The sequence below is a fragment of the Lathamus discolor genome, chromosome 5 (assembly GCF_037157495.1).
Source record: "Lathamus discolor isolate bLatDis1 chromosome 5, bLatDis1.hap1, whole genome shotgun sequence".
NCBI classification, from domain to species: Eukaryota; Metazoa; Chordata; class Aves; order Psittaciformes; family Psittacidae; genus Lathamus; species Lathamus discolor.
In genome coordinates, this window is record NC_088888.1 from 49,988,927 (window position 1) to 50,012,620 (window position 23,694).

Consider the following 23,694-nt stretch of genomic DNA (forward strand, 5'->3'; position numbering starts at 1 on the left):
GCCAGACACATTACTTTTTATATCCTCTGACTGAACATTTTGGGAAAGATTTTGGGAAAGAATGCATCAAGCAACTCAGCCTGGGATCTGCTCAGCCTGGCTTCCTGAATATGTTGATAGGTACTTACAGGGGCCACAAGCAAGGGATGTGAGATTGTTCTAGTGCAGAATATTGCTGAAGGCAACCTTCTGACTATAGGGCATACCATCCCCTTTGAGCATGGATAGCCTCTTGAGCCTTGAGTAGTGCTGTAGTAATCCTGGGCTCAGGCTGACTGGGAGACACCTTTCCACCTCCATTAAGAGAGCCAGGCAGAATGCAGAAGTGGAAATTTGGGCAAGGCAGTTCTGGTTTTGGAGTCTCTTGAGCCTTTTAGTGTAGAGCCCAGCCTGTTCTTGTACCACACAGACACGTTCCTGCCCACAAACCACAGGACACATTTATCACCTAAGCCCCAGCTCTTTCTGGTTTAGAGCACAAATGGCTCCTGGTGCACCAAAATGTTTGCCCTGCTTTTCCTTAGAAAGTCTCACGCCCTGAGCTTGGCTGTCTTGTGAAAGGAGGGTGTACTGCACAGTGACAGAAGCTTGCTTTGTCCAGTGTGTCAGGCCAAGAGAGCAGCAGCTCACTATTTGCTTGGCTGAATGCATAATGCATGCTGCAGCTGTGTATCAACTCTTTCAGCTGTAGTTCTGATGATTTGTACTACCAGCAAGCAGATGCAAAATGAAATGATGCTTTAATCCAGGCCTGGAACACTTCTGTGAGCAACACTTATGCCCTGGAAGTGTTCAGGCCACAAGACCATACACTTTACAGAAAAGACCACTCTTCACAGAGCCACTTCTTAGAAGCGAGCCGCTGCAGGCAGCCTGGGATACGTACCCGGCTGTTTAAAAGCACGTGCTACAACAACGAGACTGCAGCAGCACAGTTCTCTTCCAAATGATGCACTGCACCGCTTAGGCTTGTGAGTTGCCCACCACTCCTCCCACCTGCTGTTGAGACACCAGCGGCGAGTTGGTAATCATCCCCAGACCAACTGTACCTTATGAGCTGTGCCGGTGCAGCGGGAGCCCCTCCGAGGAACTGCAGACACACCTGCGGACGCGCGGCTGCACCAGCCCGGCCGCAGCTTTGCGGGCCGCCCGCCGCCTCCTAACAGCCGCTGTGGGCGGCGGGGGGCTCGTACCCGCGAGGGGCGGCCGTTATCCGCCCGTGGGCGCCGGGCCCGCCCTCACCTGCTCCTGCGGCCGCCAGCGGCGGAGCGGGGACGTGGCGTTCTCACCTGCCCGGGGCCGCGGATCCGCGGGGCGGAGCAGCCGCGCTAGGCTCGGAGAAGACATGGCGGAGGCCGCGGGCAGGAGCCGGCGCCCCGCAGGTGAGGCATTGCCTGCGGTCGGGGTGGCGGGGAGCGGCGGCTGCGAGGCGAGGGAGCGCGGCGGGGCCCTGCGGCGGCTTCCTCCCGCTCCCGCAACAGGTGCGGGGGCGCCCCGAGGCTGGCCGTGCCCGCAGTGCGCTGGGCTGCCAGCGGCTTTCCTCTCTTTCCCCGGCGTCCCTCGCCGCGGACCGCCGCCCGCAGACCCGGCCCGGGGCCAGCGGCGGGGGCGGCCCCACACACGGGCGCTGCGGCCGGGCTCGGGCAGAGCCATGCTGTGCCGGTGGGGGCGGCGCGTCCGGCCCGATCCCCGCCGTAACGGCGAGGCTCCTGCCGCAGTGGGTGCGCGCCGTCGTGCCGGGGACACCGCTTGTTGCTCTGAAACATTTGGCGTTTGGGGCTCGGTGTGCTGCGCGGCGCCGACACTGCGGCGGGGTAACACAGGGGTGCCGAGGCGCGGGAGTGCGGGGTAGCATGTTTCGAAAGAGACTCGAGGTAGCGGGAATCCCGCAGTTCAGGTGAATAACTGCGGCATCCAGCTAACGGGGACGAGGTAGGCCCTCCCCTGCCGTGGGAGAAGGGTTGTCTCGCTGGAGTTAAGGTGCCCTGCAGCCGCGCCGCCTCTCTGAGCCAGGCCTATGGCCTGCGCCCCGCGGGAGGGCCGGCCCGTCTGCGGGAGCCCGGCAGTTTGGTTGCCCCTTCAAAGCGACGGGCTTCTGCAAGCCCGTATTTCCTATAAGGAAAGCACTGAGTTGTCCTTGCATCCCTTCTAAGGAGGGGTGTATGTTGAAAGAGCGTTTCGGATGCTTTTATTTTGTCCTAAGGGCAAGGAGGGTGAAGGGAGGAGAGTCTGGCTTACGCAAGCCGATCGAGTGCTGTATCACTGTTGTAGGCGCAGATGCTGTTTGCTTTTGCAGGCAGTGGAGGGGTTGCCTTTCTGGCATGTTCAGCGGGAGTGCTGCTTGCTGGACTGTGAAGTCTGACTCCAGTTTTTGGTCCTTTCCTTTTTTCCTCTTTTTCCTCCTTCCACAGTACAATTCCACTTGCCCTTTTGTCAGTCCTTCACTTCTCTAACATACATCCAAGTTTATCTCTGACTCAGAGTGAGGTTTTTCATCAAAACAACATATGAATAGGCCATATGGCTGTTGGTTTATTAACTGTTTCCACAGTATAATATTGTTAATACATATTTTGTATAACGTGGTCATGCAGTCACAAGCAACAACTGTGGGCAGACCCATCCACATGCTGTCTTGAATAAAGTTAGAATTGCAGTGCTTTCTGCTCAGAAAGCCTGTTTACAAATCACTCCCAGCTGTCACTGTTCAGCTTTGGAAAGGATGTGTATCTGTCATCTTGTGTGTTTCAGAGTTTGTAACTACATTAACTTCACTTTCCGCAGGAAAAACTGGCTGTTAGTATATATTTTTAAAGCCATGTTTAACAAACTCGTTTCAGGTTCTCTACCTTACATTGTTGATGTGATTTAGTTTTTTAAAATCCATATTATCAGTCTTCATAATTTACCAAAACTGGAGGCTAACTGCCAAGTGATACATATTTTACATATGCATGGCTTTAAAAGCACTTACCTGCCTGGATTTATCCTGAGTTTGGTTTGTGGTTTCATCTTATGTTACTGAGTTGAACTTTTAGTCATTATGACATATCTGTAGACAGGAGGTGGATCTGCTTGCATGACTTGTTGAGTATTTTGAGTTTAAATTGTTTCGTTCTGTCAAAGTTCATTCAGAACTTCCTCATGTGTGAAGTGCCAGAGTTAAACTTCTACTCTGAAGCTATTTTTGTTGTCTGTTGAGGTTCTTCTGAGTTATCGCAGGAGCCGCTTTCCAGGTGTTCATAAACAGGAACACCCTCTTAGCATGATGGGGAGGTGCTCCTTGGCTGTTTGGCCTGTCTGTTAGCCATCAGATGTGTGTGCCCAGGGAGGGCCGGGTGGATGGCTTCAGCTGTGGTCTGCTTTGCAAGTGAAATGCCTGTGTCTGGATCCGGCTCCTCAGGAAGGTCAACCTCCCATCCTGGTTTGGTGAAATCACCTGCTAGTTGACTTATTGTTCCTGTTTAAAAGGCGAAACAAACCAGCTAAATAGCTGTATGTGTGCTGTGATGTGTGTTTGGTATCTTTTTCCTCCCTCCTGTGGCTTCCAAATCTGATGGTGGGGAGAGCTTTAACAGCACCGTGGACTTTGCAGAGAGATGTTACAAGGAGTAAGATCCCTCTGTTGCTGGGCAGGTGGTCTGCTGCACTTAATTCACTTTCTTCAGGTGAGTGCGTTCTTTTACTCTGCTGTTCATAAATGCACACATAGCAAAAGGAGTGCAGTGCTAAGGCGGTACACTAACTTACACCAGTTGGAATTTTTTAATCGTAGCTCCTTGAGCATCTTGTAGTGCTAACAAGCTCTTCAGCGATTCCCGAGATGAGAGGGGCCCTCTTGTGGGGAATATCAAGCAGAGAAGCTTCTAAGCACCTAATTTTCTGGCTACCCACCCACAAACGTAGGTGTGCCTGTGTGAAGGAGCTCACTGCGCATGCTCCGGGCCAGCTCCCTGCGTGGATGGTGGCTTGCTTAGGTGCTTGGCTTGTTCCAAAAATCTTGACTGAGTTTGCATACTCTTATAGCTAGCATTCTCTTCCAAGTGAGTTTAGTATTAGTCTGTGCTTTCTGCAGGAAAGCAGGTCACTGTTTTCAGTGGTGGCGGTGCCAGGCAGCTTATTAAAAGCCAAACACTGAGGTGATCTCTCCTTAACAGCTAGGGAGACTTTTCATCTGTTGCTGCTATGTCCTTGTGACTCCTCTATCTGAGAATAAATTACGTTTTAGCTTATTGTGGAGTTTTGGCGTGTTTTTTGTTTGTTGGTTTGACAGATCATGGAGGGAACCACAAGGGTACAGCGGTACAATAGGTGGGAGCTTAAAACGCCATCCGGTTCCCGGCGGCTTCTTCCCTCGGGGGAATTTAAAGGGGCTTTTGGCACAGGTTACTGTGCCCTCTGAGGGGAGCTGCGGCTCAGCCGGGCACAGGGCCCCGCTGTCTGTGTTCTCCTGTCCGGGGCGGCGAGACTCGCCCTCGCCTGCGGGTGCCGCCCTCAGCGCGGCCTACGCGCGGCTGCCGGCAGCAGAAGGGGCGGCCTGACGCGTCTCCCCGCTCCGGGCGGTGCACGACCCGAGTTAGCTGCTGCTTGGAGAGCTGCTGTTCGCCCCGATCTTGGGGGCCGGACAGCAGAGCGCCGCGGGGTAACACGGAGATACTGCATACTTACTGATGGTAAAAGTGTTGGAAGCGTCTCCGAGCGCTCTGATTGCCATCCATAATAGTTTAAATGTCAGCACTGTTGTGAATGTTTCCTGTCTTTTAACAAATCGAGGATCTGTAATTGTTCTATTGCCATCCCTCCCTGATTAAAACCTATTCAAACTTTGCAATTCTATACCAGATTTTACAATTCTTTAATTTGCCCTATGTTAACATTTTTCTGAGTCAGTACTGTAGGTCTTCTTGTAGGTGCATAGACTCGGATTTATCAGTAGCTTGTTGAATTAAAATGCTACAAATAAATTAAATCTAAAAGTGTGGACGAGAAGGTTAAAATCCTTATAGATGCCATCCCTCAGCTTTAGGAGTCTGTAAAGTACTGACTCTTGGATTCTTTCACTGGTCAAGTAATGTTTGTGTAAGGACTACACACTGTGGAAGGAGGTTTTTGATGTGTATATTTTGTATTGTAAGTCAGGCTCTCTCCACCTGTCTGCTCCCATGAATACTAGTGTAAAAAAGGGGCAGGAAGGAAGGAAGGAAAGATAAAAACACAAGAAAAGGAAAGATAAAACACAAAACCCACCATCACCACCCCCAAAACCAAAATCACAGCAACAAACCAAACAAAAACAAGCAAAACCCCAAACACTGCCACAAAATGCCTCCATAGTTCATGAGATATCAGGCCTGTTTAATGATGCTGAAGCAGCTGGCGTTAAGCTACAGGAAGAGAACTTCTAACGTCTAGCTCAAGTAGTACGCATTGTCATTTTACTTGGGCTTCATATTCAAAAATGCTATTTTGTAGGTGTTGTTTCAAACTGTAAAAATTGTAAATTTACGCTAATCAGTGTTGGTTCTGATTGATGGCTGGGTTATTACTATCATGGATAAGTTTAATACTTTACAGCTGAAAAATATTTGTGGTATTAAAGGTAATTAAATATCATCAGTGCAATAATTGCCTCAGTTATGTAAATACTGTATAATCTAGCAACAACATATTTTCTTTTCCACTTGAAAAAATATGCTGAAAAAATAAGCCTGAACCCACAATACAAGCCACAGTGTGCTGCTAATTTTGTTGTGATAACTGCACACTTGCCTTTCCTCCAGGAACAAGATCTCCTATATGTGACTTAAACAAATGCAGTGGAATGCTAGGAACTGTGGCAGGACAGACATATTATACATGTTTAAGGTGAAAAAGACTATGAGAAGATGGTACATTTGTTAAACTGGCTCAGATTTAATTCTACAGCTGTTCCTTAGTATTGATTCTGGCATCATGCATATTTGTTTTCATTAAAATCAATCTTTGCTTTCATTAAAATAAGTAGAAAGTATATTTATGCCCTTTGTGTCTTTGGAGAAAACTATTGAAGATATGTATACTAGGAGATCTGTCAGTTCCAGGAAAATGACCTTGTCTGCTAAGATGACAAATAGGGGGTAAGGCTGCCTCACTATTCAAATGGATGGAGTTAGCAACCCTGACTCCTGTTGACTTTGAGATTTTTCAGAGATATAAGTGATGGCATGATTTATGCCCCAGACATAGTCACTAGTAAGACTAGATTATGGAGGGGAGAAATGAAGTACTGATGTCTCCAAGTATCTCTCATGTCTGTGTCTGATACCCTTAAAGTTAATGGTATCCCAAAGTCCAGACTTCTTGGTCACCTTTGATGAAACATGCTGGCAAGTGAAATGTCAGGAGAGCACTGGTGATGAACACAGCACAAAATAGTTCACAGGATTCTATCCATCCGTTACTGTCAGTAATACAACAGTGGAGGCAGTTTTAATTTGTTCTTGGCATATTGCCTTTTCTTTCAAATACATTCACATTTTTAGGATAAAGCTTAGTGCTTTTTCGTTGAAGTATATTCAGATTTCTACCAAAAAGCTTAGTACAAACATAAGCACTCTTAATTTTGAGTGCTTCACAAGTGCTTGGTTCTCTTAACATATATACAAACTATGTATTTAAAAAATAAACTGTTTTTTTTACAGATACAAGCAGTAGAAATGCTGCCCATGCTGTTAGTAGGGTAATTAGCATTGATGATTTCTGTTTTCTACTGAATTCCTGTTTCCTACTGCCCTATGAGGTTCCTTGCTGCCTTTCCTTATTTAACTGATCGTGGGCTGAAGTTACAGAATATGCTTTACTATGGGGACTGGTCCAATATCACTGTTACATATAAATAGTGTTGGCTGAGAATGATCGAATATGTTTTTATTCATCATGTTATGTGTTGTGCAATTTTTACAATTAGTCATACTATGCAAATCCATTTAATTAAGAAATGTAACAAGCTTGTTAATGTACATCTTGTATTTGATTATTTTATTGGTGTGTATACGTTCAAAGTATTTGTGGATGATGAAACTTTCATTTCCATGTTCATGTATCTCTTGCTCTGATGAGTGAGATTGAGTCAGAACAGGGCAGGGCTCCCAATCTCCTCGATTTTTCCTATGCATGGAAATGCACACAGGTTTAATTGTCAGAAGGGAAAACAGTTAACACGTTCTGTCTAATCACTTCTGAGGAGCTCTTAATAGTGTGGAACTGCACATGTAAGAGGGAGAGCTGAAACTGGGAAGAGGTCACTTCCAAGAAAACCTTCTGTGCCTGAGCATGTGTGTGGAGGTGTGTGTCCTGGTGGGTCTACCGCCTGCTTCAGGGTCTTGTAGGCAGCGCTGCTGCTGGCACAGCTGCCTGTCTATGAGTCACCAGACCTGTGGTGGGTAGGGATGAAGTGAGGACTGAAGGAGCGAGTCTCCCACACCATGTGAGAGGATTGCCATGGCTGCTTTTAGCACCTACAGCCGAGGAACACATTGTCTTGCTGTTTTGATAAAAGTAGTATAGAATGTGCACAGTGTTTGCAACATGTATGATGGTCCCATAAACAGATGGGTAAGCTAAAAAAAGCCAAAGTAGCCAGGATACTTACTAGGAAAATGAAGACCTGGTGTCTGCTGGTTTCCAGACCTTGCTTATTTCAAATTAACCATCTCTTAGGCAGAGGTGGATAATAATTCTGAATTCAGTTTATTGGAAAGGAAGATACTGAGATATGAGACCAGGATAAACTCATATATGTTCAGACCTGGAGTGAAAGGTGAAAAGAGCTGAACCTGCCTTTCTGGAGAATCTTAATAATGCACTGCTGCTCCCCTCTTTTTCCCCATCACATATTTAAATGTGTGCTTGCTTGGAAAGGCTGAATTATTCTGCTGGTTTTTGAGCTGAAGCACCTAATTCAGTGGATGAATGAAGAATAAGTTCATGAATCTGTTGTGGTTTTGTGGCCTTGACTTTTAGAAGGAAGTCGACTCATTGCTTATTTAAAGCTATTCAGAGTGCATCTATACTCCTGACAGCAGGATTCTCATTAGCCAAAAAGATGAAGGTTTCCCTTCTTATTCTCTAGCATTTTATATGCAATTTTACTGATTAATGCAAAGGGTCTTTTTTCCTTCCAAGAAGGTGAAAAGAAGAAATCAATACAAATAATGTTGACGCTAAATATTAAAGTTGTTAAAAAAATGAATGTACTGCTGTAAAAATAATCTGCTAGTCCTTTATTATCTTCTATAGAAAAGTGAGGCCTTGGAGATATCTTTGAAGAGAGACTTAGAAACCTCTGTAAAGACAAGGTTATTCTGTCATTTTTTGACGATGAGAGGTAGAAGGAAGAGCAGCAGTAGGAAAAATTCAGGTGTGTGTCATGTTTGAGATAGTGGTTGGCTTGATGGAAGCAAGTATTTTTTTCATATAGTGGCTATTTTTGCAATTTCCAACCTTTTTTATAATTTTTTAATTTTTTTTTTTTTAACAGAATAGGTAGAATCCTGTCTGTCTTCTTAAGGCTGTTTTGTTCTGTCCTAGATTTAAATGGCATTGAAAAGAAAGTTTGTAGTCATTTGATGCTGAGTAAATAGCTGTTTCTCACATGAATCAAATAAAAAAGAAAAGCCTCTACTTTCTCTGTTCTTTTGGCCTGATTTAAAACCTACTGAAGCAGAAAGTAAATGCAAAGAGATGAGTCTCCTGAAGGAAATTAGGAAGAGATTGAGCTTGGAGTTTAGTGTCCATATATTCCAACATTGTCATGCAAGGAGTTGGACTTGCGGGTCTCTTCCAACTGAAGTTATTCAATGATCCAACACTGCCCGTATTATGTATTTTTAAATGAGGTTTTTTTAGAAAGCTTTTAACATAGATGATTGATCTTGAACATGTTCATGCAAAATATGATTGTGTGTTTTGATGGGTAGGTACATTGAAAGTTTTTGGTGTACTGTTTTTGCAGAATGTGATGGAATCTTTTAACTATACCTTGATTTTTCCTGATCTTTCTTCCAAAGAAAAACATCTGTAGCCTTACTTTTTCATTCTGGGAAAACATGTCTATAAATGCAAAATGCCATATTCTTTCCTGATGTTACTATATAAGATAGATACCTACCTTGTCCTGAACATCTCAGTATTAAGAAAATCAGAAATAACAAAAGGAGCATACGTTAATATATTGACTTGATCTAATTTGTGATATAAAATGCATTTAAGTTGAGGGGAAGCCTTAAATCAACATCCAAGAACAGAAGTAGGACAGTGTTTATTTTGCTTTACAAATTCTGTGACCCAGACCTGTCTCAAGTTTGTGATTATTTTTTTTTATGGCTGCTCTTTTGTATTTGTTTTGGTTTTATACCCTACAAGAAAATGATCTTCAGCTGTTAGCAGGTTTTGCTAAAACTCAAGAATAGGATTGTGAATAGTGCTCTGAAAGCACTGAAGCACAATTTGTGACTTCTCTATTCAGCTGGTGGTTTTCACAGTCCGAACTTTTCTTTTCTCTATTGTTTCAGTAGTTGAATAGTTGCTGAGTAGCTCTTCTAACAGTAAGGTCATACGAAGTATTTTAAAATAGAAAAGTATCTTATAAGAATCAATTAGTTCTTTCAGAAGAATTCTTCTGAAGGTTTTGTTTCCTGTTATAATTGGAGAAACTGAGGCTGGAGATTATAACTTACCTCAAGGCTTTGGAGTGCTTAAGTGTCAGAAGAGGGAGCAGTGGTGAACAGGCTGCTCTGACTTCTGAAGCTGGCTTGATGCATTTGTGCCTTGAACCTTATTATTTTTTAATCCCTCTGGCTGGCAGCAGGGAAGAGGGGGATCTTGAAGGCTGGAGCAATCTCTCCAATGGATGGGCATAGCTGGGTTTCACAATAATGGCAGACAGTAGGTTTTTGTGTGTTATGATTGACATCTTGTGAGGCCTGAAACTGTTGAGAGGTTGTTTTTTTTCTTGCCTTTTGGGGGTGTGTGGGTTTTTTTTTGTTGTTGTTGTTGTTTTGAGGGATTTTGTTTATTTGGGATTTTTTTTTTTTTTTTTTTTCAGGAGGGGAGAGGGAGAAGGGTTGGCTCCCATGTCAAACTCTGACTTCTTGGTTGCTTGCTCTTTGGGTATGGTGTTCTTTTAAAACAGAATTTTAACTGCTCTTATGCAAAAGAAATAGCAGAAGAAAACCATGAAATTCCTATCAATTCCTTTATAAACATAGGGGTGTCTCATGGAGTGGGAGGGAAAAATCTGTATACTGTGATTCAGCAATGTCTTATGAGTGCTTGTGTTTGCAGGGCTTTTCATAGGCAATTTGTCTATAAATTTCTTTTGTCCTTTTTGCAATAGTGTATGAGCCTATGTTCAGTTGGCTTGGTTTTCTGTAATATAACCTTACGTGCCCAGGGATATAACACCGGTTGGAAGCCATCTTTTATCAAGTGTTTGGGGTTTTTTTCTTGAAAACATACAGTCCTAGTTAGCACAGCCTGCCAACTCTTGTGAAAGACATAAAGCCTTGCAAAGACAAGATAGTTTTCCTTTCTGTTAGTTAGCTAACTTGTGTTGAATACTGCCTTTTGTCTTCACTCCTCCCTGTGAAAGAGCAAAAAAGGTTCAGTTCAGTAAGCTCAGACTGGCAGAGTGCTTTGCAAGGCAGCTGCTGTAGAACATGAGCTTATCGTGTGCAACTCATTATATGCTAAATCACAGTAATGAGCTTCATGTAGTGTTTGGATAGTTTACAGGGACTGAAACAATCCTGTGAATGAAAGAAGATGGCAAATCTAGAGTTCAGCCACTGAAAATTATCAGATTACCCACATCAGACTGTATGTAGGTGGCTGTTCTGGTGACTGCCTTCAACTTGCTTTTAATTTCTTAGGTAGAGGTATCAAGCCTTAATACCTGATGTTAAAGCAGAAACATCAATTAGCACATTGTTATAAATATTTACATTTCCCAGATCACAATATAATTATCCCGATAGCCTGTTCAAACTGCTGATTAAGACTGTTGCATATCAGATAGTGCACTGTAGAATCCAGTGTGTGAAAGTGGGTGTGTTTAAATGTAGTGGTTTAGCTGATAATGAGTTTGAAATTGTAAAAAGGAAAACCCCAAAATTATCCAGTGCCCTCGAGATAGAGTTGCCCTCATGTTTTAAGAGAGTCTGACCCCATGAGTAAGTGCTGAACTGTGATTATATTGGTACTCAGTATGAGCCATGGGTTGGGGGGGGAGGGCACGTGTGGAATTGGGTGTGGGAAATCATTAATAGGGGCTATGTAAGCAAATCTCTTAATATTTTTTTTTGAAGAATTTAGCAGCCTTACTACTAAAATTATCCACCATGTTCCTCAAGTATTCCCTCAAGGGAATATTGCTTTCATTCCAGTTTTCTTATAGAAGCTCCTGCATAGCTGAGGCAAGGCTGAAATAAGCAAAACTTTCCTGATAGGGATACCTCAAGAATTTCTTTTTCTTCCCTAAACCAATGGATAGAGGAAAGTATTTATCAATACTGTCTGGTTGTATGCAGGATTGGTACATTTTATGCATATTTAATAGTGTTATTAGGAAGTTGGTTGTTGGGGTCTGTTTTGGGTTTGGATTTTGTTGTTTGGGATTTTTTTTTTGTTGTGTTTTTTTTTTTTTTAACTGAAGTACTTGAAGTTCTGTGATATCTTCTAGTCTAATAGATGTTTTTTACTTGTAATAGGTTGCAGGTGGCTAGGGTGCCATTTTGTTAGGCATTTGGAAACATGTGGGCTGGCACAGTTTTTAACCACAGAGACCTTGAAATAAAATCAGGCTGCATAAGCCGAACGTGCTGTTGATCCTTTTCCTCCGTCAGAATTCACCTCTGCATTAGGAAGCAGAAAGAAATGTGCACCAACGCCTTCTTGCCTGTGTGTCATAACCAAAATTCATCTTCACCAGCCTTTGGAGTGTCAAACTCAGTCATGTATTGTACTCAGAGCAGGTCACTCTTATGATTGCAGGGGATCCTGAGAGCTGAGGAAGGCATTCTCAGTCCTGTAGTTGTTCGCCATGACTCCTCAAATAATAAAGATATGGAGACACTGAAAAAGTTGTCATACTTTAAGTATGAAAGCCTCTTCAGAAGCCACTCCAGTCAGATGTGTTTTTGGTAAACACTTGTTATATGATTTAAAATGCCTACTGAAGTAGTTTAGCAATTAAAATGTTCAATTGATTAAACATAATGTTTTAAAGGGCAGTAATCCTTTCTTAATGACTTAGAACAGTGAAATGGTGCAGAGTGATATTTAACCAACTGCCATATAAGTGTTGTTTTCTGTTACCTTTGTTCTTTTGGCAACAGTCTTGGGCATGCATGAGAAGTAGTAATAGTACCAACTACTGTCCTCTATTTGTGGCTGTGTGTGTATTGTTATGTAGTATTTGTTGTCCCAATTAAGTGGATAGTGCTGTTTATCTTACAGGACAAAGTAGTAGCCTCTGTAAACCCCAGAATGCAAATTACTGAACTAAAGAACAGCTTGTATTGGAGATTTGTTGTGCTGTTTTTTGTTGTTTTTTTTTTTTCCCCTCTTACTCTCTTATGTTTGCAATCTATGCCCTTTAGTACAAAGTATCATTAACTATAGACAAACGTCATCATGTATAGCTTCCACATACACCCAGAGTCCAAGGTGTAACCAAATGGCAGGAAGTAACCAGGAGGAAATATGTGCTGGAGGTGGACTGTGGGCTTGGTTCAGAACTGGTGCCGTAATGCAGAATACTTCTGTTTTGGGTGGGTGTTTTGTGCCCATGCTGAAGAAGAAGAAAAAATAGTCAGCTGAGCCTTCAGGTGGTGCTTTGTTCTTCTGCATCCACTGTGTTCCTGGCTGATGAGCCTAAGGTATGTGACAACAGACCTACCCTGCCAGCTGAGCATGATCCAGGACTCCTTTGTAAAGAGCATCCCAGGGCACTGTGATACATAGCATGTTGACTGTTTTAACTCTGACCCTTCTTCAGTGTTGTTACCCATGCTGTTGAGGTGATCATATACATCTGTATAATCTTGTATTTTCAATGAGGCAGCTGCAGACTTGCTTACTAATGTATGTGCCATCTTGTGGTGGCTGATCAGGTTACATCAAGATTCTCTTAAAAAAAATAATGGTGGAAAATCTTGGGGTTTTAATGTGATAGGAATGTTTTAGCTTGCAGTTTTTCTTCAGTAGCATTTTAAATGGTGAGCGCACATTGAATTAGACAAGTGGAAGTGGATGAAGCTTAAGGTCTCACAGGTGAAACATCCAGCATGTTGCATAGCGGCATTTGAAGCTGTGAAGGATGGAACTTGCAGATTGTGAAACTTGTGAGCAACTGCTGTGTTGTAAGTGGTTTAAAGAAAATCCAGAATCCAGCATAAGAAGGAAATCCAACTAATTAAAACCACCCAGGCTGTTTGCATTTTGTTCATTTTGCAAAGTGAATGTTAATGTTTGGTGCTATAAAACTAATGGTGTGGTACAGAATATTCACTCTGAAAGTCCTTTTGTTGTCTGTACAAGCTAGAAATCCTGATTTTTGAGTTTTCACGCATGGAAAAGAATGTTCCAACACCTGCCTGTAATTGTGGGTGTATGCATTCCTAATGCAGAAGGTATGCACTGTATAAGAAGGTGATTGAGCTAAGTGGGGGAAACACCCAATACATGCGTATATAGAAGATGACGACTCATCCTCATTGTTTTAGTTTTAGAGTAGGCTAATATTTCTAAACATGAATAAACAGAGCAGCTGGCAAAATGCAGGTTCATGCCTGGAGCCTTCCAGGCTTCCTTTCACTCAGTGCTCATCTGCTTGTGCAAGCACAGTTCCATCCTCCTGCTGCCTTGTGAGGAAGAAGGAGCAGCTCCTGCTGCCGAGGTGCTTCCAGCTCTCTGCAAGCGTGCAGGAGCTGGCGTTCCCAAGGCCAGCTTGCTGCAGCTGAGGACACAACACTCATAGACCCTCTTTGATTAGGATGTGTCGGTGTTGTCAGGGCAACTGTTAACAGCAGCGTATCATATTTTGTCCTCTTGTGTGGCGTGCTGAATATTTTAGTCTGCTGTAGCTGGAAAAGGCTTGCAGGAGGAAGGTACTGCAGCAAAGAACCCAGGGCTGTGGGCTGGGATCTAATTTAACAGGTTAAGACAGTGCCGAGCAGTATTCAAACTAAAGTGCCTTTAATTAGAGCTTTTCTTGAAGGTGGGGAAAGACTTGCAAGCCTTTTGCTGCCGACTGGATGCTGGTATTTATCATCTGTTTGTGTACTGCTTATCCATAGGGGATCTATTACAAGTGCTCAAATGAACAGGCAGTGTTGCAGCTAGCGGCTGAGTAAGGGCTGGAGTTTCTTACTTTTTTTTCTTAATAAGCAAGAGGCAACAGCAACATGTCTGGTTCAGCTACTGCTCTACGACAAGAGAGACTGAAGAAAAGTGCCAGGACAAATCCCCTGGGTTTATTCACCATTAACGAAGAGGATGAGCAGCAAAAGAATGAGAATTCCAAACGACTGAAAGGTATGTTGCGATTCTGCAGCATGACTGGGGCTGTGCGTGAAATAGGCTGGACAGCAGGCACAGTTTCTGTTTTTATTAGCTCTTCTGTGTGCTTTAGAGACCCTGTATGTGACTAGTGCAGTTTGGCAATGCATATTGGCACCCACAAATGCACTGTGCATGAGAGATGCCTGTATTTAAATCCCCTGGTTTGTTATGCAATCATCTGCTTCAGACAGGAAGAAAAATATACTTTTTAGTTATTAACCCCGTTTTTTCTGCTAGGGACAAGGGTCCTGAATCAGAAATATATTAGTGAATTTCTGTGTGTTTTCTTTGATTTCTGCGCACAGTTTGAATAAATACCTGTTTCAAAAGACAGGTGATAGTAGGCTTGAGGAATACAGAAAGCTGCCTGTTATAGAAGGCAGTTTTGCCAAAGACAGTATAACATTAGCTATACTTCCATTCATGTGCATAAGAGGCAGTGTGCCTTTGGCAGAGTATAGAAAAATACACATTGTTCAAATATGACTTTTATATGTCTGAGGGGAGTGGGGACACCAAACAACAAAACACCCATAAACACAGAAAACCCCAAACCCAACATATTTTAACTGCTAAAGAAAAACATTTATGGTGTTTAACTTGGGTAAATGGTAATAGTAGAGGCATGCTGATAGCCATTGGTTTATAACAGAGGTCTGTTAAGATTATGTAGCCCCTGTCTATCTTATGACATGTAATTCATGTTTCCCACATGGATCCTAGGGTTTAAATTCTGTGAGTCTGGCAGGGATCCTTCACCTTACAATTGTGACTGGAATTTTAAGTGTGATTGTTAGAATTTTTATTTGCTTAGTGATCAAGTAATTCCATTTATATGAGCACTCCTCTTTTGGTCGTATGCAGGCTGGGGGTGAAATGGTAACAGATTTTTGTTCATTTGGTTTTTTTTACAAAGCAAGTGTTACTTTGTAGCCTCCAGACAGTGTTTCAAATTTCAGATGTTACTCTTCTACCATGTAACAGGAGAGGCTAGCAAACATTTAAATAGCAAATGTATAGTGTGTATATTTATTAGAGCTGAATCATTTACAGCTAACTGGTTATTTTCTTTTTCTTAAAGGAAAAAGATGGCTTGGCAGCTTTTACAAACAAATTCAGAACTCAGATTTCTTTTTCTGTTTTTTTTTTTTTTTTTTTTTTTTTGAGTGTGCAGCTTGTACTTTGTTTTCCTCAGCATGGTAAAGAGCCTGACAGATTTAGTGACGTGATAAAATACATATTGCTAGTCATTGTTAATGTTCCTAATGTGTTTGGGTCTTGTGTACATAGTTACCTGCACTTCTTTGTATCTGAAACTGCCCGTATAAAATGGAGATATAAACTCTAGTGTGAGGTTACTGAGTTTTCTAGTGCTTTAAGAAGCATATTGCTTTCCTTTAGCATCTACTGGATGGCTTCCAGAGTCAACAGTCCACAATTTTCCTGGTTTTGTTCAATGATACTGATAGTTTCAGAGGATAAAATTTCTTGTTGACTTAGTGTTTTCTACTTGCAGTGGTTTTACAGATGTGATTATCCTTTGAATCTCTTGTAACTGAGAATCCAGTTTCTGTTATTCTTTTTTTCCTCTTGTTGCTGTGAAATGTAAACAGACAAATATGTTCAGAAGCACAGTCAGCAAACTAGCAGGTGCATGTAGTTTTAATAAGGTAAAAATTTGGTGGCTTACCTTGAATGCTCCTAGTGAGAAATAATGTAGGAGTCTGTACAAAATATTGTGGAAGTAGACTCATTTGTTTTTCTTTTACTAAAGACTTAAAATGGCTCGTACTGTCTATAGAACATGACTCGCACACTGATACATGTAGCTGTTTACCTTTCTGTGCATTTGAAGGTATTATCAGTGGCTAGATGGGTTAGAGCTGGAATGCCCAGTCGTGGAGAATGCATGTATTCAGGATGGTGTTCTCCCCTTCCCTTCATGGTACCACACAAGGTCAGTCCAGTGCTGCAGCTCTGAGCAGAAACACAAGATGTGTGGATCGACCCATGTGAGGCTTCCTTGAGTCTTTAGAGTCTGTTGTTCTGTTGTTACTTTACAGTGTTTATGTCAACTCTTTACCTGTCCTGTTTGGTCAGCGAGCACCTGCTGAGATGGTTTCCCTTTCACCCCCCAAGCACATACTAAGTCAGTGTTATCTTTATGGGAAGTGGACTATGTGTCTTCTTCATTTGCCATTTCTATAATCGTGCTGGACCTTGTCTTTGTACAGCAGAACAGTTCAAAATCCAAGAGGTCTTTAATGGATCTAATACTCCAAAGTAATAAGGCAGCTTCTTCCTCCATTAAGGATATTTTAATATCATCAGAAGTTTTAAGATAATCAACATTTTGGTAGTTCAATACTGAGGCTTGATTAGTGTTTATATAAGAATTGTTTTTGTCATCTGGGAAACATTTATGTGGATCATAAAGTGACTATCATTTGTGAGATTTTCTGTAAATTGATTTTGATATCAGCCATTTTTTTTCTTGTCTTTGTACTCTAATCTGAAGTCTAGTAGGCAAGGAGTTTGTTCCTCCAGTGTAAACAAGTAATGAAATGAAAGTGGTTTTTTATCTGGAGTTATTAAAAAGCCTGCAGTGATCTTTGTACCCAGGTGCTCCTGATACTTCCTGTCCTTTGATGTGAACTGTATTCACTGCTTTTTCACCAAATATTTCAATTTCCTTTCCTCCTCCTGTCTTTGGGACAAGGCCTGCATTTTTGTTGCGTGTCTGTGTAGCACCCACTATTGCAGGGGCTTGAGGTCCAACTGTTGCATAGTACAACAGTGTAAATAATAATTACTTTGAATTGCCTTTTTTACTTGTATTAACAGCCTCTATTCTCTCCCATTATAACATACAAGAATTTTGCTATGTAGCACACTCTTCAAATACAATTTGTATGAGTTTACAGAAGCTCATTTTGTACTTGAATTGGTTTTGGTTTTAGTCACCAGTGTTCTAGCAGTTCTGCAACTATATCCCCAGAGAGACCAGACAAAACAAGCACAGAGCCACACGCTTAACAGCTTCAGTGTTCCCTTAGAGCTTGTGCTGTAAACCAAGTATTATTTCTGTGACTGAAGATAGTGTGTGAATGTGGTTCTTTATGTAAATCACAAAGATATGTCCAGGTAGATTAGTGTATACTTAAAGGTACCCATCCTCTTTGTGTGAACTTTGGCCTCAGCTGTTCCTTGAATTCAGGCACAAGCAATTTAATTCACCTTAGTGTTTCCCTCCTCTGCCCTGTTGACTTCATGCACCTTGGATGTAGTCTTGATAACTCTTAATTATATGAAATCAAGTGGTGCCTCCTCTCCTCTTCCTCCTGGGGGAAAATGCCTTCTTAGATGTTGATAATGCTGTTTCTAGAGACATACAGCATAGAAAAGTAATGCTTATGTTTCTGGATTATAAAATTGAATAATAACTGAAATGGTTGCCTTATGAGATTTATGGCAAACTAGTGAAAAAAGTCTCAACTAGCCTACCACTGGAATCCTTCACCTGCCTGCTTATTTAAGTGATAAGGGAGCGTACCTCTAATCTGCTAAGTGGTACTGCTGTTAATACAAAGCTAGGCACCCATGCTTTAGGTTTCTGAACAGTAAGATTGATTCTTTGTTATCTTGAAGGGCTTTTTCCAGTCCTTTGGTTCATGGCAGTGATGTCTGTGATTACCCGCATATTTTGCTGCTGTTCCATAGGTGGTTATGTTTTTGTGTAATGCTTTTAGAAGTAAGGTTTGTTCATCCAAAGAGAAAGCTCCCTCATCTAACATGACTGTTTATGTGCTTAGTCTCAGTGTTGTGCATGTATTAGGAAAATATATATTCCTTGTTAAATTCAGTTGGGCTAACTTTTTAATTTGGTTGTTATTTTGTTGGCATGTGTCTATACCCAAATACAAACTTAAGATACCTGAAAGAAAAGGGAATTTGGCATCTGCAAGGGCATTAAACTAATAGTCCTGGAAACTGAAACTGTATACCTACAAAACAGGTACTGCATGGGGTGTGGAAGTGTAATCTTATCCCACACTGCGGAGTCTGTGCCTCAGGCAAGATTCAGAATGACAGCTTGGTCTCCGGCTTTTACCACGTTTTAAACCAGCATAACTGCCTGGGATGGTGGTTCTCCCAATGGCGCCTCTTGATGCTAGTCAGGAGGCTGCCCTCCACTTTGTTTTGGGCAGAACAGTGAGCAGCTATTAAAGGCTGGTGAACTGTCTCACCACAATCAAGTACTGGAGGTTTTCATGACAGTTGGTAGCCCTATCTTGCCCATCTGCATTTGAGGCAAAGTTAGGGGAAAGAGTGGGTGGAAGGAAGAAAAGGTACCAATTCCCATTACAGTGTTGGTTGTGTAAAGGGGCAGGGCTGAGAACCTGAACAATGTGGTTTGTCATCCTGCATCTTCCAGTGAGCTCTGCTAATGTTTCTCTACATTTCCTCTTTCTTTCTGCTAGCCAAGTCCAGAAGCGTTTTTTGGTTTTTGTTTTTTGCTTTTAATTTTTTTTTTTTATTTTTATTTTTCCCCTCCCCTTCCTGGATGTTTATTTAAAAACAACTCCCAAAGTATCTGGGACATACATTCTTTAAAAAAACCCAAACAAGCCAACCCTATATTTGTTATACAGTTTGCAGCAATTGGGGCTACAGAAGGAAACTGTAGGTGGTTTTTTTCAGGAAGCTACTACAAAGCTGCCTCCTTTGTAGAATTTCGCTGTTAATAACAGTAGGTGCTGGGTAGCATGCAATAGCTTATTTATAATAAAGACAAAGAGGTTATAGAATCATAGAATGGTTTGGGTTGGAAGAAACCACAAAGACCATCTAGTTCCAACTCCCTGCTGTAGGCAGGGACACCTTCCGCTAGACCAGGTTGCTCAACATCCCATCCAGCCCGGCCTTGAACACTGGTGGTGATGGAGTATCCACAACTTCTCTGGGCAACCTGTTCCAGTGCCTCACCCCCCTATATAGTGGTGATCCTAATATGAAGTTGTTTATTTGCAGTGAAGCAAAGAGCCGATGCTGGAAGTCTCAGGGCTAGCAGGGAATACATCTGTAGACCAGTGGAGCAAATCTGATCTGTTCAGTCACTCTGGCTTTCAGAGTGAAAGTCCTAGGTCTGAGGACTTAGCTTGTGTTGTAATACAGTCTGTTCATCAAAGTGTGTACTGGGATAACTGAGAGTTTATCTGTGCTGGATAGGAATCACCTTACACTTCTAGCTCACTTCCATGAGAAGAGGCTTCCACTGCTGATTCTGGAAGATTGCGTTCAAATACTTTTTTTGTCAACTATTGTTGTGGGGGGAAACAACCTGTGTTCTATGCCAGTGCTCAGAGAGCATACTTGACATTGAGTGTATAGATGGCAGAAGTCCAGAAAAGTACGACGCTGATAGTCTTCAAAGTATAAGCTATTTGTTAAAAGGAATTCAGGTTAACTTGGCATGTGAACTGAGGATAATAAAAATTAGGGAAAGACTGAATTTTTCAAAGTAACTTGGGTAAGTAAACAGAGTTATTTTAACAGAGCTATCCATGTTAGAACAGGGTGCAGCATTCAGTTACTCTACTTGCATGACAGAATGCTTCTTGAAGTTGCAAAAAGATTGCAGTTCAATTTAAACAACTCTCAAGAAAGCTTTATATAATAAGAAGCACCATTCGTAAAAGATTGATAGCAAGTAGTGGAGTTTCTTCCTTATTCACTGTTACCACTGTAAAAGTAGTGGCTTTAAAAACCTTAAATTAGGCATATGATTCCAACCGTGGGAAAAATCCATGTAAAAGGAATGTAGGTTTATGGTTATTTCTTATGGGGGAGAAAGAAAACTGAAAGTGGTAGATCTATCCAAGGACCTTGAAATTCTCTGAGGTTCTGTTGCATTAGTCTTTTCTTTTTTTTTTTTCCCTAAAAACATGCAAGGAGTTTATACAGCAATAGGCCATTGCAATAAGATGACAGCAAGAAGTGGAACTCTATGCCTTATCCGTACCACGTTACACATGCCTGAGTAGTACCATGTTTTTATTTTGCTGTGGAAAAATGAAGCAATAGCTAAGCACATATTTTTAAATTAAATATGTTGCAGTTGGATCTGATGTTTTTGTGACTGTGGTGTTGCTGGTATTCGCAAGCTTGCCCAGAAACTGCTGTATCCATTTACTCCTTTGAAGTTGCCTTTGTATCCAGGTACATGGAAATCTGTGTTTACTTTTAAGGAAAAATCTTTTGCTTGTCGTACTGAACCCCGGAGAAATCAGTGAACACAGGCCTAGAGTGTTATTTCTGGCCTTGAACAAATGGTGGTAGAACTCTACTCATTAGCAGGCTCACCTGAATCACTGTGAGTAGGTGATTGCTCTTCCTGCAGAAACTCACACATGTACATTCTTTGCTTTTTTACAATTTTTTACATTCAGCTACCCACAGAGTATTTTTGTGCCCTTTTTTTAATTTTTTTTTCTCCTGTCTCTTTAAATTTAATCTGCGTTTTACAGCTGGCGAACTTGTTTTTCTGGTATTTGAGAGTTAAGAGTTCTAAGCAAAAGCATCACAAGTTTTGTATTATCATCAGAAGCCTCTTCAGAAGTGATTTATGGTTGTTTTTTTTTTTTTTTTTGGGGGGGGGTGCTGTGTTAGAGGGGGTTTGTGTTTGTTTGGTTTGGGTTTTGGTTTGTTTTTTTTTTTTTTTTTTAAGCCACATTAAAGAATTGTTTAACTCAGTCTGCCCAACCTCAGGCCACAGCAGTAATGAGCCAGGAGAACAAATGCCACAATGACTGATGCAATTTGCTTTATTTTAATGAATTACCTTCACTAACTTGTGTATCTTGCACAAGTGAAGGTGCATCTTGCAGTGCATTGAAGGTGAGGGAAGCTATGGGCAATGTTTAATAAGCAAATAAAAATGCAGATGAAACATCAGAAATGAAATTAGTGAGTACTCTAAAACTTGGGCTTTCACATTTTGTTGCTTGAGGCAGAGTATTTTTCAGAGGAGCGGAATAATGTCTACCAAATTCTACACAAAACTCCATCTCATAGATTTATAGGTTTCACTATGACAGCCATTGAATAGCCCAGTTGTCCAAACCCAGTCTTAGTGATCTGTGTGTATGGCTGTAGCGTTACTACTAGTACTACATTCCCATGTAGGAATGATTAGGAATAGCATGCAGATTGTGTAAATTTTATACTAGCAGTTTCAGAGAAGCACTTGAGTGCAAATTTCACTTACTCCTTTAAATCAGTAACTTCTTGATAATAGCTAGAATGAGCAATGATTCAGGAGGCAGGTCACTACAGCTTAACTTGGATGCAGGTTTTTCCAAAAAGTAGGGTTTATGTCCCCGTGCTAGAGGTGGAGACAAGTGGTTTGGGGCAGGCTATGTCGATGGAAAGCTGACTTACTGCATGAGTACTGACACAGACCACACAGTAGTTGTTCCCCAGCACACACAGGACTGTTTGATTAGTTTTGAACGAGAATAATACCTTCTGTGGCTTCAATAGGATGATGGTACAAGATTCCTTCTAATTGTTCGCAAGATTAAAAGTTCATTGAAGCTTTTATTCCCTTTTATTAATTCTGGGCATGTAGATTATCTTCTAGTTGTTTCAGTTCTGTTGAAGCCTAGTTTTGCTCTTTAGCTCTGTAGAGGCAACACATTTTTTTGGTGTTTTTTTTTTTTTTTCAGAGATTAGCTACGCCTCTGTAGACTTGAGTTCATGTCTAGTGTATAGAGTTTATTTGTACACATGTCAGCAAGAGGAGGTGGGTTTGGAATCAAGAGTTTGAGCAAATCAAGCACAGGTATCTGCTGAGACTCTGGGAAGCAAAATGTGGAAGTAGCAGAGATTCCAAATCATAGAAAATTCCAGTTGATGTCCTTCACTTAAGAATAAAAATTGAGTTACCTGAAGCACTCTTTCTTTTCTGGTACTTGTATCTATACACTTGGCTTCAGGGGAAGCGGGAGTTTACTGTTAGGAGTCATAGCTGTGGATTTACAATTGGTCCTTAATATCAGTAACTGGTTTTCAGTAGTGTGTGTTGGAGGCCAGATTTACAATAACTTGGAAGAGGAGGCAAAGAGTCAGTTTACTTAGAGAGTTACCCAGAAACCTCAACAACCAAGGAGAAATACTCAATGTGCTGGAAGTCCTAGAAGGAACTCCATGTACTTAAAGACTGAATTTATAGTTTTGTCACTGGCTACCTGCTCTTCAGTCTTTATTTCTCTTGTTTAATACTGCTACAGTCTGAACCCCCAGCCATGCTACTAATTGGCCTGTCTTTCACGTAGAGGTTATTTTTTATATATATTTTTTTTCCACAGTCAACTTTCTTCTGGGTCTTCCTCTTCCATCTGGTTCAGATGTAGGGACAAACGTCCTTCCGCAGTCTGGCATGCCAGGTACAAGTGCTCACAGACCTCTCCTGTGATGTGCTGCTGACTTTTCTGTTTAGCATTGGAGGGTTGTGGAATGAGGCTAGTGCCACTGCTCATCCCTGCAGCCAGAAAATACTTCAGCTCTTGGAATTTCATTGTCAGAAGAGCTTTGCTGCAGTCTAGTGCCATAGCCATCTCCTATTGTATGGCATGCTGGTTCTTGAAATGTGTTCTTCCTTATCAGGAACATGGATGCCTTTGAAGAATCTGATGATAGTGGTTGGCACAGAAACCATTAAGAAGTGTGTTTATTTTGTGTGTGTTGTGAGGCACCGAGGAAAAGGAGTGAGGAAATAACATACATTTTCAAATAACATTTCTGCAGGATGCCTGAATTCTAATGTAATTGATGGGAGTATGATTGTAGTGCTGATGTCTTGGGCAGAGACAGTCTGACTAGTTGAAAGTCTAGGGAAAAATCCTGCCCCTAAAATCTCGTAACATCTTAAAAGATACTGTTAAGCGTGATGAAAAGGCTCGAGTTTTGCGTTCTCCCCAGCTCTTATTCAGCTTAATTTTAAACTCCTGCAAAGGCAAGGTTTATTACAGAAGTGCTGACAGGACTTGATTCACACTGTTGTATCTCAGTGTACAAAGCATCTTGTTTCAC

The 23,694-nt window shown here is 41.8% G+C and overlaps 1 protein-coding gene across 7 annotated transcripts in view; it reads left to right on the forward strand.

Annotated features, from left to right (window-relative positions):
• Positions 1 to 959: 959 nt before the first annotated feature.
• The window catches only part of MAP7 (microtubule associated protein 7), a 112,790-nt gene continuing 90,055 nt past the window's right edge, over positions 960 to 23,694 (forward strand). For 2 of the 7 annotated variants that reach the window (XM_065680785.1, XM_065680786.1), the window contains exon 1: positions 1,614 to 1,814. In XM_065680785.1, coding sequence (XP_065536857.1) covers positions 1,652 to 1,814 — 163 coding nt within the window. In that variant the 5' untranslated portion in view covers positions 1,614 to 1,651. Of the gene's footprint in view, positions 1,383 to 1,613; positions 1,815 to 3,293; positions 3,669 to 14,429; positions 14,575 to 23,694 lie in introns of those variants that run through there. The other 5 variants (XM_065680788.1, XM_065680789.1, XM_065680791.1 and 2 more) reach the window with 4 other exon arrangements.